The sequence below is a fragment of the Symphalangus syndactylus genome, chromosome 20 (assembly GCF_028878055.3).
Source record: "Symphalangus syndactylus isolate Jambi chromosome 20, NHGRI_mSymSyn1-v2.1_pri, whole genome shotgun sequence".
In the NCBI taxonomy this organism is placed as follows: Eukaryota; Metazoa; Chordata; class Mammalia; order Primates; family Hylobatidae; genus Symphalangus; species Symphalangus syndactylus.
In genome coordinates, this window is record NC_072442.2 from 39,137,885 (window position 1) to 39,155,011 (window position 17,127).

The 17,127-nt window shown below is 46.2% G+C and overlaps 1 protein-coding gene across 1 annotated transcript; it reads left to right on the top strand.

The window, feature by feature from the left end:
• Positions 1-16,428: 16,428 nt before the first annotated feature.
• On the top strand, positions 16,429-16,921 carry LOC129470699 (activated RNA polymerase II transcriptional coactivator p15). The gene has a single exon (XM_055258780.2). It carries the CDS (start codon positions 16,492-16,494, stop codon positions 16,873-16,875), a length of 384 nt encoding a protein of 127 aa, XP_055114755.1. The 5' UTR covers positions 16,429-16,491; the 3' UTR covers positions 16,876-16,921.
• The last annotated feature ends 206 nt before the right edge of the window (positions 16,922-17,127 follow it).

Genomic DNA, 17,127 nt, shown 5'->3' on the forward strand with positions numbered 1-17,127 from the left:
ACAGGCGTGAGCCACCGCACCCAGCCAACCCTGTCTCTATTAAAAATACAAAAAAGTAGTTGGGCCTGGTGGCACATGCCTGTAGTCCCAGCTACCCAGGAGGCTGAGGTGGGAGGATCACTTGAGCCTGGGAGGCAGAGGTTGCAGTGAGCCGAGATCATGCCACTGCACTCTAGCCTAGGCGACAGAGTGAGACACTGTATCAAAAAAAAAAAAAAAAAAAGAGAAAAAAGAAAAGAAAAAACAAAGTAAAATAATACATTTTGCTTATTTTTTATTTTATTTTATTTTTTGGAGACAGTGTTGCTCTGTCGCCTAGGCTGGAGTGCAATGTCCCGATCTTGGCTCACTGCAACCTCCACCTCCCAGGTTCCAGTGATTCTCCTGCCTCAGCTTCCTGAGTAACTGGGATTACAGGTGCCCACCACTACACCCAGCTAATTTTTGTATTTTTAGTAGAGACAGGATTTCACCACGTTGGCCAGGCTGGTCTCAAACTCCTGATCTCAGGTGATCCAACCGCCTTGGCCTTCCAAAGTGCTGGGATTACAGGCCTGAGCCACAGCGCCAGGCCCATAAGTGTTTCAAATGAATCATTATTTCTAGTTTTGCCCTGATTAGTGGATCCATAGCAACCAATCTTCCTCGATTTGGCCACATTTTTCATTTGTGCGAATTAGCCAGGTGTGATGGTGCACACCCGTAGTCCCAGCTACTCAAGGGGCTGAGACAGTAGGGTCACTTAAGCCCAGGAGGTGGACACTGCAGTGAGCCATGATTGCACCACTGCACTCCAGCCTGTCTCAAAAAAAAAAAAAAAAAAAAAAAAAAAAGAAGAAGAAGAAGGAAGAAGAAGCAGTTCAGCTTCATCAGAGTTAGAAAAATGCCTCAAGAATTCTGCCCACCTTGAGAAACAGAGGGAAGGAGGGCATGTTTCATCTGAAAAGGGAGAAACTAAAATAATGATCACCGTGTGTGTGAAGGAGGAGACAAGCCAGGGAACACTCTAGGAGTTTCATGTCAGCAAGAGAGACTGAAATTAGCTCTGAGTGTGAACCTCCTGGCAGTGCAGGAGGGATGATGAAGGCCTTGCACCAGCGGGAGGATGCTGGGTGACTCCCTATTCAGAGATCATTCAACCAGGATTAAGGGTGGAGGCCCAGCCAGGCCTGCTGGGAGGCAGAGGACCGGAGCAGGTGACCACTTAAGCTGCCATGCAAGGGCAGAGCCTCGCCAACAGGGAGAGGCTGAGGAACAGATTGTTAATGCAGGGTCCAGAGCTTTAGAGTCTTCAAAGCAACCCCATAATCAAGGCTTCAAGGAGGCAAGTCAGGATTACAAATAACCCGTTTTCCTGATGAGAAAACTGAAGCCCAGAGAAGTTAAGAAACTTGTTTGAGGCCTCACAGGTGAGCCAGGACTTGAGCCCAGACCCTCAGTTGTTAAGTCCAGTGAGATCACCCCCACTGCCCTGCCTGTTGGGGCCAGAAGCTTCCCAGATAGGACCCAGGCTTCCTTTCTTGGTGGCTCTATGAACTTCCCTAGGCCTTCTGCACCCCCACACCCCCATGCCACGCTCTCCACCAACACCCCAGCCACACAGCCCCAGAACAGGGCGGGGACCGCGGGGAGAGGCTGCAAATCCCTCTCCTAACAACTGAACTGAGGGAGGAAGGAGGTGGGAACAGGTCCCAAACTTCCATCTCACTTGTCCTCGCCCGTCTCCGTCTCAGACTCTCGTGATAGGAAAGTAGGCCAGTTTGGAATATGTCACGGATATTTTCAACAACCCCATCTGTACTATAGCTTCGCACACAGCCTACCGGGGTGGAGCCAGAGGCTTCCTGCCGGATGAGGAATACACCTGCTACCTCTGGGGCTCAGAGCCCAGATGGAGGCTGGGGACGTACACAGGGGACTCTGGAGGGCCAGGCATCCAGCAGTCAGGATAGGGCGGGACAGGAGACCAGCTGTGTCTGTCCTCTTCCCAGAGCAGCAGGAGCAGAACAGCTGGGACCTACAGACACCATTCCACTGCCCTGCGACTGTGTGCCCTGCCAGCCTGGGGTTGGGGCACTGAGGAAGGAGCAATCAGTCCTCAGGGAAAGGGATCTGGAAAAGCTTTATGAGAGAGGTGGCTGAAATCTGAGTTGGGCCTTGAAAGCAAAGCAGGATTTTGCTGAGTGGAAAAGAGGAGGAGGGTGTTTCCGGCCAAGGGAGAATGTTGAGAAAGCTGGGGCCAGCGTGCCGGGGCCAGTGCGCGGGAGCCGGTGTGGCTCGGGGGTAGAGGGCTGCCCGGAGAGCGGCAGCAGGAGAGGCTGGGAGGTGGCAGGCTAGCGTTGGAGGAGCTGTGAATGGTGGATGCCCAGCTAAGGAGCTTCAGGTGGGCCCTGCAGGTACCCACGGAGGCTTTTAAGTGACGTGATTCAGGAAGAACATGTAGCTATGGGCAGGGAGGAGTCACCTTGGGAGGGGCAGGGATGCAGGGGTTGAGTGAGTGTCTCTTCTGGACACCAGACACCCTGACCACATCCTTCTCCAGTCCGCTAGCAGGGTAACCTCTCCTGACGGGGGAGAGAGGCCAATGTAAGAAATAAATTCCTTGTAAAAGTATTAGTGACAGCCAGGTGAGGTGGCTCACGCCTGTGATCCCAGCACTCTGGGAAGCCAAGGCAGGTGGATGACCTGAGCCCAGGAATTTGAGAACAGCCTGGACAACATAGCAAAATCCCGTCTCTACAAAATAAAATGCAAGAACTAGCCAGGCATGGTGGTCTCAGCTACTTGGGAGGCTGAGGTGGGAGTATCACTTGACCCCAAGAGGCCAAGGCTGCAGCAAACCATGATCATACCACTGCACTCCATCCTGAGCAACAGAGCAAGACCCTGTCTTAAAAAAGAAAGAGAGAGAGAGAGATGTTAGAGACTTACTAGCTCAAGGGGACCAACGTCAGGTCAGGGATGCATTTCAGGGGATTCTCCTGGAAAGGCTGGCCCAGGGGACACCCACATGCTTTTGTTTACTAAGCACCACCTGCTATAGGCACTTGGCAGCATGGCCTTATTTAACCTTCTAACAAGCCCAAGTGGTACATATGCTTCCCCCCTTTCTATTGATGTGGAAACAGAAGCTCAGGAAGTTCGAGTCCCATCCCCAAGGTCCCACAGTTTGTAAGTGGCATAAGAATTTGGGTCCATGTGTCTCCAGAGCCCAGTACATCCCCTTCATCTCTTTTTTATTTGTTTGTTTGTTTGTTTTTGAGACGGAGTCTCGCTCTGTTGCCCAGGCTGGAGTGCAGTGGCGCAATCTCGGCTCACTGCAAGCTCTGCCTCCCAGGTTCACACCATTTTCCTGCCTCAGCCTCCCGTGTAGCTGGGACTACAGGTGCCCACCTCCATGCCCGGCTAACTTTTTGTATTTTTAGTAGAGACAGGGTTTCACCATGTTGGCCAGGATGGTCTCGATCTCCTGACCTTGTGATCTGCCCGCCTTGGCCTCCCAAAGTGCTGGGATTACAGGCGTGAGCCACCGTGCCTGGCCCTATCCCCTTCATCTCTTACCACCTCCCAGAACAGAGCCACGACTCCCTTCCAAAGAAGGGCCCCAACCTTTACCCCCCTCACTGTCTCTACCCAGATCCAGGGCTCCAGGGCCCCATGGCAAACCCACAACCCTAAGTACACTCAGATAAAGAAACTGAGGCCGAGCAATGGCTCATACCTGTAACCCCAGCACTTTGAGAGGCCAAGGTGGGCAGATCACTTGAGGTCAGGAGTTCAAGACCAGTCTGGCCAACATAGTGAGACCCCATATCTCCTAAAAATACAAAAATTAGCTGGGTGTGGTGGTGCCTGTAATCCCAGCTACTTGGGAGGATGAGGCAGGAGAATCACTTGAACCCAGGAGGTGGACGTTGCAGTGAGCCGATATCGTGCCACTGTCCAGCCTGGGTGACAGAGTGAGACTCTGTCTCCAAAACAAAACAAAAAGAAACAGGTTCAGAAGCATCAAGTGACTTGCCCGACGACACAAGTTAATTTGTGATGTAGGCAGAATTCAGAGCCAGATCCCTTCTCACACCTACCCACTCTGCCTTACAGCCCTGTGTCTCTGGCAGTTTATTTGGTCGGGAGGGGGCATCTGGCATGTTTGAGAGCGCTCAGCCTCTGTGTTTCCCAGTTTCTTCATCTGTAAAATGGGCCTGGGAGGGTTAGTGAGAGTGCACAGATACAAGTCACTCAGCACAGTGACTGGTATGCACTCAACATTCAACAAATATTTATTGAGCAACTACTAGGAGAAGGATCATCTTTCAGTGGTTGGGGCACAACCAGAAACAGAAATAATCTCCTGCTCTCCCAAAGTGGACATTAAGATGAGGATTGAGAGGAGAATGGGCCAGAGGCACAGGGAATGTGCCCCATAAATGCTCCCACTAAGTCCCACCTTCTGGCTGTGGGAGATTGAGCAAGTCTCTCTGGCGTGCTCTACGTGTGGATCTACAAATTGGGAAGAAGGAGGAAGAAGCTCCCCACTGTGTAGCCGCTATGTATTACCATCACTGCCAGCCTCTGTGGTGAGCAGCCCTGCTCCAACCCCTGTGAGACCAGCAAAGCCCTTCCCAACCCTGCTCTGTTTTCGGCCACATCTGGGTCAGGCAGACGGGTGTACCCTTTGCCTCCTGTTCCCTCCCTTCCAGGACCCACAGCTCTGCTCCTTGTCCTGTTGCAGACTCACAGCTGCCCAGCCCCCATCCACGTCCAGCCCTGAATTGGATGCAAGCATCCCATCAGAGGCTGTAAGGGGCTGGTGTTCAGGGAACACCTTTGAGGCCCTGATGCTGCCCTGAGCGTCAGGCTCCAGCTCCTTACTTCCAAGGGGTGGGCTGCGCTTCTGGCCAAAATCAAGGAGCTCCTCACAGAAGGACAAGGAAATCAAGGTCTAGCTCTAGGAATATAAAATAATCATAGTTGGGGTCATTCTTAGGCACTTAGGATATTATTTTATTTAGTTCCATCTGCGAGTATAAAACCCCATTTTAGAGTTGATAAAGCTGAGGCTCAGAAAAGTGAAGTGACTTGCCTGAGGCATCCAAAGCCCCTCTCTTCTTTACTTCTAGGCTGATGGAAACACTTGGCTCTGAATCCCTGGACTGTGTGTCCAACTTCCAGGCCGTGGCTGGACTCCAGTCCCCAAGTGTAACCAGATGCAGGGGAGCTGGGACCCCAGGACTGGGGAGACTCTGGCACCTCCCCATGGCTGTTGCGGCTCACGTTGTCCCTTTCAGGAACGGCTGCTGCTCAGTCTCCTTCACCCCCAACCTCAGGGTCAGGAAGTGGGGCCACTGTTGGGAGGTGGGATCAGGCCCTTCCTAGGTCCCCATCGCTGTTTCCAAAACATCATTCTGTCACTTTCTTGCAAAAGCCTCTGCTCTATCCATCTGTGCCACCCTCACTGTGCCACCTACAGTGGCCTTGTCCATTGAGCTCGCAGTACCGCCTCTCATTTGTTGAAGCCTTTTGACATCCCAATTCCTAGCATATCCTGGATAACTTCAAAGTCTGAGCCTCTCAGTGCTGTGACCTTCACATGTCTGATCACTTTCCACTGTACCACAGCCTTGTTCCCATCTAGACACTGTTACCATCTGTATGTGCTCATATTTTCCTCTCTGGAGCATCGTCCACTCCCTTTATTCAACTATTCGTCATACAACTGTTCTGCAATCTCCCATCAACTGATCCAGAGGTGCATTCCCCATCCATCAGTTCCCTTCTGCCTTCACTCTATCTTTTTTTTTTTTTTTTTTAATGAGGCAGGGTCTCACTCTGTCACCCAGACTGGAGTGCAGTGGTGAGATCTTGGCTCACCGCAATCTCCGCCTCCTAGGCTCAAGCAATTCTCCTGCCTCAGCCTCCCAAGTAGCTGGGATTACAGGCATGCGCCACTGCCACCCGGATAATTTTTGTATTTTTAGTAGAGACAGGGTTTCACCATGTTGGCCAGGCTGGTCTCGAACTCCTGACCTCAAATGATCCACCTGCCTCAGCCTCCCAAAGTGCTGGGATTACAGGTGTTAGCCACTGCACCCGGCCCACTCTTTCTTCTCTTGTCAGCCCAGAGTTCCTGGTTTGTCAGATCATCTTAACTCCCCACACTCTGTCTTTTGGGGTTACACTTCCCTGACAAAACCCTAACATTTAGACTTCTGATTCAAGATGGCTACCCTTAACACGTATGTTTGCCCCTCCATCCTGGACAATCCCTTTGAAATGACACAAAAAAATATCCTGGGGCTTTAAAACAGGTTTGATTTACTGATAGCACAACCTAACAGAGAAGGAATCCATGACACCACAGAGGGCTCCATTAAGAGAGTGAATTTTCCCCGAAGAGACCTAGATTTGCGTCTCAGCATGGGAATAAGGCAGGGATGTCCACCCCTATCATCCCTAGTCAGCGTTGTAGTTCAACCAGTGCAAGAAAGGGAAAAAGACATCAGATTCGAAAGGCAGCAGCAAAATGATCATTATTCACAGATGGCATGAATTTCTATGTAGAAAATCTGATAGAATTTGTTAAATGGCTATTAGAACTAATAAGTAAGTTTAACAAGATTGTAGGAGATAAGATCAATATATAAAAATCGATTACATTTCTATATACTAGCAAGTGAACTATTGGAAATTGAAATTTAAAAAAAAAAGCCTGCATAGTAGCATCCAAAAAATATGAAATATTTAGGGATAAGTCTGACAAAGGATATAGAAGACTTGATACCAGAAACTATGAAATTTGCTTAGAGGAATTGAAGACCTGAATATCATCCCTAGTCAACTTTGTAGTTCAGCCAGTGCAAGAAAGGGAAAAAGACATCAGATTTGAAAGGCAGCAGCAAAATGATCATTATTCACAGATGGCATGAATTTCTATGTAGAAAATCTGATGGAAGCTGGGCACGGTGGCTCATGCCTGTAATCTCAGCACTTTGGGAGGCTGAGGCGGGTGGATCACCTGAGGTTAGGAGTTCAAGCCCAGCCTGGCCAACATGGTGAAACCCCATCTCTACCAAAAATACAAAAATCAGCCAGGTGTGGTGGCAGACGCCTGTAATCCCAGCTACTCAGGAGGCTGAGGCAGGAGAATCACTTGAACCCAGGAGGCAGAGGTTGCAGTGAGCCCAGATCATGCCATTGCACTCCAGCCTGGGCAACAGAGCGAGACTCTTGTCTCAAAAAAAGAAAAAAAAAAAAAAGAGGCTGGGCGCGGTGGCTGACCCTTGTAATCCCACCACTTTGGGAGGCCGAGGCGGGCGGATCATGAGGTCAGGAGATCCAGACCACGGTGAAACCCCGTCTCTACTAAAAATACAAAAAAAATAGCCGGGCGTAGTGGCGGGCGCCTGTAGTCCCAGCTACTCGGAGAGGCTGAGGCAGGAGAATGGCGTGAACCCGGGAGACGGAGCTTGCAGTGAGCCAAGATCGCACCACTGCACTCCAGCCTGGGCGACAGAGCGAGACTCCGTCTCAAAAAAAAAAAAAAGAAGAAGAAGAAGAAAATCTGATGGAATTTTAAAAATGGCTATTAGAACTAATAAGTAAGTTTAATAAGATTGTAGGATATAAGGTCAATATATAAAAATCGATTACATTTCTATATACTAGAAAGTGAACTATTGGAAATTGAAATTAAAAAAAAAAAAGCCTGTATAGTAGCATCCAAAAAATATGAAATATTTAGGGATAAGTCTGACAAAGGATATACAAGACTTGATACCAGAAACTATGAAACTTGCTTAGAGGAATTAAAGACCTAAATAAATAGAGAAATATACCATGCTCATGAATCAGAAGACTTAATACTGTTAAGATGTCAACTCTGGCTGGGTGCGGTGGCTCACGCCTGTAATCCCAGCACTTTGGGAGTCCGAGGTGGGCAGATCACGAGGTCAGGAGATCGAGACCATCCTGGCTAACACAGCGCAACCCCGTCTCTACTAAAAATACAAAAAATTAGCCAGGCGTGGTGGCGGGCATCTGTAGTCCTAGCTACTTGGGAGGCTGAGGCAGGAGAATGGCAGGAACCCGGGAGGCGGAGCTTGCAGTGAGCCGAGATCCCACCAGTGTACTCCAGCCTGGGTGACAGAGCGAGACTCCATCTCAAAAAAAAAAAAAAAAAAAAAGATGTCAACTCTTCTCAAACGGATCCATAAATTCAACACTATCCCAGTCAAACTTCCAGCAGACTTTTTGTTTAGAAATTGACAAGCTAATTCTAAAATTCTTATAAAAATGCAAGGGACTTATATCAAGCACAGTGGCTCACACCTGTAATTCCAGCACTTTGGGAGGCCAAGACTGGCGGATCACCTGAGGTCAGAAGTTCAAGACCAGCCTGGGCAACATGGTGAAATCCCCTCTCTACTAAAAATACAAAACTTAGCCAGAACAGTGGCCCATGCCTGTAATCCCAACTACTCACGAGGGCTGAGGCAGGAGAATCACTTGAACCCGGGAGGTGGAGGTTGCAGTGAGCCGAGATCAGGCCACTGCACTCCAGCCTGGGTGACAAAGCGAGACTGTTTCAAAAAATAAAAGAAAGAAAGACAAAGAAAAAAAGCACAAGGGATTTAGAATAGTCAAAACAATTTTGGAAAAGAAGGGGAAAAATTGGAGGACTTACACTATCTAACTTTAAGATGATTATAAAGCGACAGCGCAATCAATACAGTGTCATATTGGCATCAAGATGGGCAAATAGATCAAGGCTTATAAACAGATCCATGCATATATGTTCAACTGATTTTCAACAAAGATGTAAAGGCAATCTAGTGGAAGAAAGACGGTCTTTTTGCCAGGTGCAGTGGCTCATGCCTGTAATCCTAGCATTTTGGGAGGCCAAGGCAGTTGGGTCACTTGAGCTCAGGAGTCTGAGGCCAGCCTGGGCAACATGGTGAAACCCTGTCTCTACCAAAAATACAAAAATTAGCCAGTCATGGTGGCATGCGCCTGTGGTCTGAGCTACTTGGGAGGCTGAGGCGGGAGGATCGCTTGAGCCCAGGAAGTAGGCTGCAGTGAGCCGTGGTCATGGTGCTGCACTCCAGCATGGACAACAGAGCGAGATCCTGTCTCAAAGAAAATATAAATAAACAGTAAGTTAGCTGGTTGTTGTGGCACGCACCTGTAGTCCTAGCTACTCGGGAGGCTGAAGCAGGAGGATTACTTGAGCCCAGAAGTTCAAGGCTGCAGTGAGCTACAATCACACCACTACACTCCAGCTTGGGTGAGAGAACAAAACCTTGCCTAAAAAAAAAAAAAAGAAAAAAGAAAAGGCTGGGTGAGGTAGGTCACGCCTGTAATCCCAGCACTTTGGGAAGCCGAGGCGGGCAGATAACCTGAGGTCAGGAGTTCAAGACCAGCCTGGCCAACCTGGTGAAACCCTGTCTCTACAAAAACACAAAAATTAGCCAGGCATGATGGTGGGTGACTGTAATCCCAGCTACTTGGGAGGCTGAGGCAGGAGAATCACTTGAACTCGGGAGACAGAGGTTGCGGTGAGCCAAGATCACGCCACTGCACTCCAGCCTGGGCAACAGAGCAAGACTCAGTCTCAAAAAAAAAAAAAAAGAAAAAGAAAGAGAATAAAAAAGCAAGCCAGACTGGGAAAGAATATTTGCAAGCATATATGGATAAAGGACTTTTATCCAGGATATATAAATAACCCTAAAATCCCAATAATAAGAAAACAAACAATCCAATATTTAAAATGGGCATACGGAGCCAGGTGCAATGGCTCACGCCTGTAATCCCAGCACTTGGGGAAGCCGAGGCAGGTGGATCACCCAAGGTCAGGAGTTTAAGACTAGTCTGGCCAACATAGTGACACCCCGTCTCTACTAAAAATACAAAAATTAGCTGGGCGTGGTGGTGTGCGCCTGCAATCCCAGATACTTTGGAGGCTGAGACAGGAGAATTGCTTGAACCTGGGAGGCAGAGGTTGCCGAGATTGTGCCACTGCACTCCAGCCTGGGTGACAGAGCAAGACTCCTTCTCAAATAAATAAATAAATACATAAATAAAATGGGCACAAGGGCCAGGCACAGTACTCGCACCTGTAATCCCAGCATTTTGGGAAGCCAAGGCAGAAGGATTGCTTGAGCCCAGAAGTTAGAGACCAGCCTAAGCAACATAATGAAACCCTGTCTCTACAAAAAATGTTTAAGCTGGGCGCAGTGGCTCATGCTTGTAATCCTAGCACTTTGGGAGGCTGAGGCAGGTGGATCACCTGAGGTCAGGAGTTCGAGACCAGCCTGGTCAACGTCTACTAAAAAAAAAAAAATACAAAAATTAGCCGAACATGGTGGCAAGCACCTATAATTCCAGCTACTGGGGAGGCTGAGGCAGGAGAATTGCTTGAACCCGGGAGGCGGAGGTTGCAGTGAGCTGAGATCGCTCCACTGCACTCCAGCCTGGGCCACAGAGCAATACTCTGTCTCAAAAAAAAAAAAAAATAGTTTAAAAACTAGCTGACCATTGTGGCTCATGCCTGTAGTCCCAGCTACTTGAGAGGCTGAGGTGGGAGGATCCCTTGAGCCAAGGAAGTTAAGGCTGCAGTGAGCCACGATTGCACCACTGCACTCCAGTCTGGGCAACAGAGCAAGATCCTGTTTCAGGAAAAAAAAAAAAAAAGCGCGAGATTTTGGATACTTCAACAAAGAAGAAGGTATGCAGATGGATATGGAAAGATGCCAATCACTAGTCATTAGAGAAATGCAAATTATGGTTTCACAGTGAGATATCACTATTGGAATACCACAGTATCAAGTGCTGGTGAGAATGAGGAGAAAATGAAACTCATACGCTGCTGGTGGGTATGTAACATGGTATGACCACTTTGGAAATTAGTTTGACGGGGTTTTTTTTGTTTTTTTGTTTTTGTTTTTGTTTTTTTTTGAGACAGAGTCTTGCTCTGTTGCCCAAACTAGAGTGCAGTGACGCAATCTCAGCTCACTGCAACCTCCACTTCCTGTCTTCAAGCAATTCTGCCTTAGCCTCCCGAGTAGCTGGGACCACAGGTGCCTGCCACCATGCCCGGCTAATTTGTTTTGTTTTATTTTGAGACGGAGTCTTGCTCTGTTGCCCAGGGTGGAGTGTAGTGGTGCAATTTCGGCTCACTGCAAACTCTGCCTCCCGGGTTCAAGCGATTCTCCTGCCTCAGCCTCCTGAGTAGCTGGGATTACAGGCGTGCACCACCACGCCCGGTTAATGTTTGTATTTTTAGTAGAGACAGGGTTTCACCATGTTGGCCAGGCTGGTCATGAACTCCTGACCTCAAGTGATCCCCCCACCTCGGCCTCCAGAAGTGCTAGGATTACAAGCATGAGACACCGCGCCCGGCCACATAATAAAAAATTATTATGCTGGATGAAAGAAGAAAAATGAAAAAGAAGAGTATCTACTGTATGATTTCATCAAGAAAATGCAAACGAATCTATAGGGATGGAAAACAGATCAATGGTTGCCTAGAGATGAGGGGAGGGGGTGGAGAGAGGGGGGAGCAAAGGGGCATGGGGAAACTTTTGGGGTGATAAATGTGTTCATTATCTTGACTTGATGGCTTTGAGGATATGTTCATATGTGAAAACTTATCAAAGTGTTCATTTTAAATATGTGTAGTTTATTGTATTGTCAACTGTTCATCAATAAAGCTATAAAAAGATAAATAGAAAGAAGCAAGAATCAAATAAAAGAGTTACTCTAAGAAAAGAAATGAGATATAAATACTACAAAAAGAGCAAAATCGTCACTACATGCAGATTACATTATTGTCTAGTTAGAAAAGTCAAAGATTCAACTGAAGCCATTTAGATCACACCAGCAGGTTCAGTAAAATGGCCAAAAGAAAAATATACAAAAATCAATAGTTTTCTTTTTTACCAAGAAAAAACAACTTTAAAATGTTAGAAAAAAAAATTATCTAATTCGTGATAGCAATTAAAGCTATGAAATACCCAGAAATAAACTTTACCCAGAACATACAAGAAGACCTGAATAAGTAGAGAGATCTATGCCATCTTCTCAAAATGGAAGAACACTCTGGAAAAGCTCTCAGTTTTCCCCCAGATTACTCTATAAATTCAATGCAACTCCAGTTTAAATTTCCAGTGGAATTATTTAACCAAAACTAGAAAAGATAATTCTAAAATTCATCTGGAAGAGTAAATGGATACCAAGAACAACAACAAAAATGTAGTTAAAAATAAGGATAATGGACCAGGTGGGAATTACTTCCATTACCACTAATCCAAATGTACCATAAAACAATTATTATTATTACAGCAAGCATAGGATTTGTTTTCCTATTTCACAAATATTTATGAAATAACCATGTAAATGAATAGGCAAACAGAACAATAGAACACATCGTCCAGAAACAGTCTCCAAAACGTTTTTCTTTTTCTTTTTTTTTTTTTTTTTTCTGAGACGGAGTCTCGCTCTGTCGCCCAGGCTGGAGTGCAGTGGTGCAATCTCGGCTCACTGCAAGCTCCGCCTCCCGGGTTCACGCCATTCTCCTGCCTCAGCCTCTCCGAGTAGCTGGGACTACAGGCGCCCGCCACCACGCCCGGCTAATTTTTTTGTATTTTTTAGTAGAGACGGGGTTTCACCGAGGTCTCGATCTCCTGACCTCGTGATCCGCCCACCTCGGCCTCCCAAAGTGCTGGGATTACAAGCGTGAGCCACCGCGCCCGGCCTCCAAAACGTTTTTCATGTAGTGAATATTTTAGTATAAAGGCTTATCATGTATTTCTATTATTTTTATTTTTATTTATTTTTTATCATTTTATTTATTTATTTTTTTTTTTTGAGATGGAGTCTCGCTCTGTTGCCCAGGCTAGAGTGCAGTGGTGCGATCTCTGCTCACTGCAACCTCCGACTCCTGGGCTCAAGTTATTCTCCTGCCTCAGCCTCCCAAGAAGATGGGATTACAGGTGGCCACCACCATGCCTGGCTAATTTTGGTATTTTTAGTAGAGATGGGGTTTCACCATGTTGGCCAGGCTGGTCTTGAACTCCTGACCTCAAGTGATCCGCCCGCCTCGGCCTCCAAAAGTGGTAGGATTACAGGCATGAACCACCTGTATTTAATGTATTTCTATTAAATATGTCCTGGATATCCATGAGTCCCTCAAAAGCAACATGCCCCAAATTGACCTACCTTCTTATTCATGCACCTCTTCCTACTCCACAGTTGCAGACAATCACTCAACCAGGAAAAGTAGTCACCCTGGATCCCTCCTTTCCCTCCCACTCACTCTCTCATTCAGTTTTACCTTTTAAGATATTTCTCAGTCTCCACCTCCCACCACATGGAAATTTAGCACATGATAAAAACAGCATTTCAAACTAGCAAGGAAAAGAAACCGTGCTGGAACAAGTGGCTATCCATCTATGAAAAATAAATACTTAAGTCAGATCTATACATAACAATGAATTCCAGATGGATTAACTAAGTATATAAATAACTAAACTACAAAAGCACCAGGAAGAAATACAGGAGGGTTTGGGTTTTTTTTTGTTTTTTGGTTTTTTTTTGGTTTGTTTTGTTTTAATCAGACAGTGCCAGAAGAAGAAGAACATTTTTTGTAATGTGGGGATAAGAAGGACTTTCATAAGACACGAAATTCATAAACTATAATGAAAAATATCAAAAGATTTGATTACAGTAAAAGACACCATAAAGTAAAAAAAGTGAATGCTAGGCCAGGGGCGGAGGCTCACGCCTGTAATCCCAGCACTCTGGGAGGCCAAGGCGGGTGGATCACCTGAGGTTAGGAGTTCCAGACCAGCCTGGCCAACATGATAAAACCCTGTCTCTACTAAAAATATAAAAATTAGCCCAGCGTGGTGGAACATGCCTGTAATCCCAGCTACTCAGGAGGCTGAGGCAGGAGAATCACTTGAACCCGGGAGTCAGAGGTTGCTGCGAGCAAAGATCGTGCCACTGCATTCCAGCCTGGGCAACAGAAGTGAAACTCCATCTCAAAAACAAAAAAAAGTGAATGCTAAAGTAGGAGTTTTGCAGTATTTAAAGCACAGACAGAGTTACCTCCTAATTATTATCCCTAATATCCAAAAGGATCCTACACATCAGTAAGAAAAGATCAGAAAATCCAACAGGACAAAGGGCAAAGGTAATGACAAGACAATTTATGTTTTTTTTGTTTTTCTGAGACAGTCTCAGTGTGTTGCCCAGGCTGAAGTGCAGTGGTGTGATCATAGCTCATGGCAGACTTAACCTCCTGCACTCAGCCTCTCAAGTAGCTAGAACCACAAGTGCACACCACCAAGCCTAGCTAATTTTTAATATTTTTATTTTTTGTAGAAACAGGGTCTCGCTATATTGCCCAGGCTGGTCTTGCATTCCTGGGCTCAAGCAACCTTCCCACCTCAGCCTCCCAAAATGTTGGAATTACAGGCATGAGTCACTGCACCTGGTAGAGATACATTTTTGTCCATTAAGTTGGTAAAAAATTAATGCAATTGATAATGTTTGGTGTTCACATGAGCGCAGATACAAGGGAACTCTCAAACATTGTTGACGAATATACAAAACAATACGACAGTTTGGCAGGCAATTGATCTGTACTCACCAAAATGTTAAACAAACCCTTTGAGAAAGCTACTCCTTTTTAGTAAAAATCTGTTGTTTTAGCTTTCCCAGCACCCATTACCCCTTCAGAATTCCGGCAACTGCCCTTCCCTCACCCCAGATTGTCTGCAGAACCACTTCTCTCCTACTGTCTGGCAAGCAGTTTGCTGGGGCTGGCTCCGCCTCCCAGTTGCAGGGGTGAGTTCTGTGACTTGAACTTGCCCAATCAGTGTATTCCATCCCCCACCTCAAGCAAAGTGATTGGTTTAGGGCAGGACATGTGATCTAAGTGAGAGCCAAATTAGAGACCACCCTGTGACTTTTCCAGTCTCCCAGAGAAGAAGAGCAGGTGGAGTGTGGCCATCTTGACTTTCCATGCAAGAATTGATCTGAGAATGAAGCCAAAACAAAGGAAATCCAAGTGCTGGTGAGAGATTATGAAGACAAAACTTGGGCACCTGGACCCAGCTATACTTGAAGTCAGCGGTCCCTAGGAATTGAGTGATATGAGCCAATAAAACACCCTCCATGGCCAGGCACAGTGGCTCACACCTGTAATCCCAGCACTTTGGGAGGCTGAGGCTGGTGGATCACCTGAGGTCAGGAGTTTGAGATCAGCCTGGCCAACATGGCAAAACCCCGTCTCTACTAAAAATACAAAAGTTGGCTGGGCGTGGCGGCACATGCCTGTAGTCCCACCTTCTCGGGAGGCTGAGGCAGGAAAATCTCTTGAACCCAGGAGGCAGAAGCTGCAGTGAGCCAAGATCGTACCACACTGCACTCCAGCCTGGGCAACAGAGAGAGACTCCATCTCAAAAAAAAAAATTAGGCACAAAAAGAGATTTACAACAATTAATAAAATTGCACAATTATAACAATATACTTACTGTATTCCTCCTACCTGTTTTCAGACCTCAACTGACCTTGGGTAACTAAAACTGTAGAAAGTGAAATTGTGGATAAGGTGGAACTACTGTATGTCTATGCATATAAAAAGGTCTGGAAATACAGACAGACACACACACCCTCACACATACACACACACACGCGGACACACACACTATTAGCAGTAGTTATCCCTAAGGGAGTGTCAATGGGAGCCAAACGAATCCACTGTTGTATGTTTTTTGGGTTTTTTGTTTGTTTGTTTGTTTGTTTGTTTTGAGACAGAGTCTCTGTCACCTAGGCTACAGTGCAGTGGTACGATCTCAGCTCACTACAACCTCGTCCTCCCGGATTCAAGCGATTCTCGTGCCTCAGCCTCCCATGTAGCTGGGATTACAGGTATGAGCCATCACACCTGGCTATTTTTTTTATTTTTAGTAGAGAGGGGGTTTCGCCATGTTAGACAGGCTGGTCTCAAACTCCTGACCTCAAGTGATTTGCCCTCCTCGGCCTCCCAAAGTGCTGGGATTCTAGGCATAGTCACTGTGCCCAGCCCCAAAGGAATCCACTTTTAATCCTATACACATCTTTATGATTTGAATTTTTCTTTTCTTTTTTGTAGAGATGGGATCTTGCTGTGTTGTCCAGGCTTGTCTTGAACTCTAGGCCTCAAGTGATCCTCCCACCTAGGCCTCTCAAAGTACTTGGATTACAGGCATGAGCCACCATGCCCAGCTTGAATTTTTCTAAAGAGCACTGAATCATTCATTCAACAAATATTTAAATAGGACCTGTCTTGACCAATCACTGTTCTAGGTTAAGGCCATAGCATTAAACAAAATGGACAAAATCCTTGCTTTCATGATGGGAGGGGGCATCAATATATTTTTAAAATGATATCTAGAGTCGCGTGCGAACGAGCAAGAGGGTGTTCGACTGCTAGAGCCAAGTGAAGCAATGCCTAAATCAAAGGAACTTGTTTCTTCAAGCTCTTCTGGCAGTGATTCTGACAGCGAGGTTGACAAAAAGTTAAAGAGGAAAAAGCAAGTTGCTCCAGAAAAACCTGTAAAGAAGCAAAAGACAGGTGAAACTTCGAGAGCTCTGTCATCTTCTAAACAGAGCAGCAGCAGCAGAGATGATAACATGTTTCAGATTGGGAAAATGAGGTACGTTAGCGTTCGAGATTTTAAAGGCAAAGTGCTAATTGATATTAGAGAATATTGGATGGATCCTGAAGGTGAAATGAAACCAGGAAGAAAAGGTATTTCTTTAAATCCAGAACAATGGAGCCAGCTGAAGGAACAGATTTCTGACATTGATGATGCAGTAAGAAAACTGTAAAATTCGAGCCATATAAATAAAACCTGTACTGTTCTAGTTGTTTTAATCTGTCTTTTTACATTGGCTTTTGTTTTCTAAATGTTCTCCAAGCTATTGTATGTTTGGATTGCAGAAGAATTTGTAAGATGAATACTTTTTTTAATGTGCGTTATTAAAAATATTGAGTGAAGCTAATTGTCAACTTTATTAAGTATTGCTTTGTGTGCCCACCACCTAGTGTAAAATAAAATCAAGTAATACAATCTTAAAAAA

Bases quoted from the DNA above. Each gene is read 5' to 3' on its own strand.
- LOC129470699 (XM_055258780.2), top strand. From the start codon at position 16,492: ATGCCTAAATCAAAGGAACTTGTTTCTTCAAGCTCTTCTGGCAGTGAT.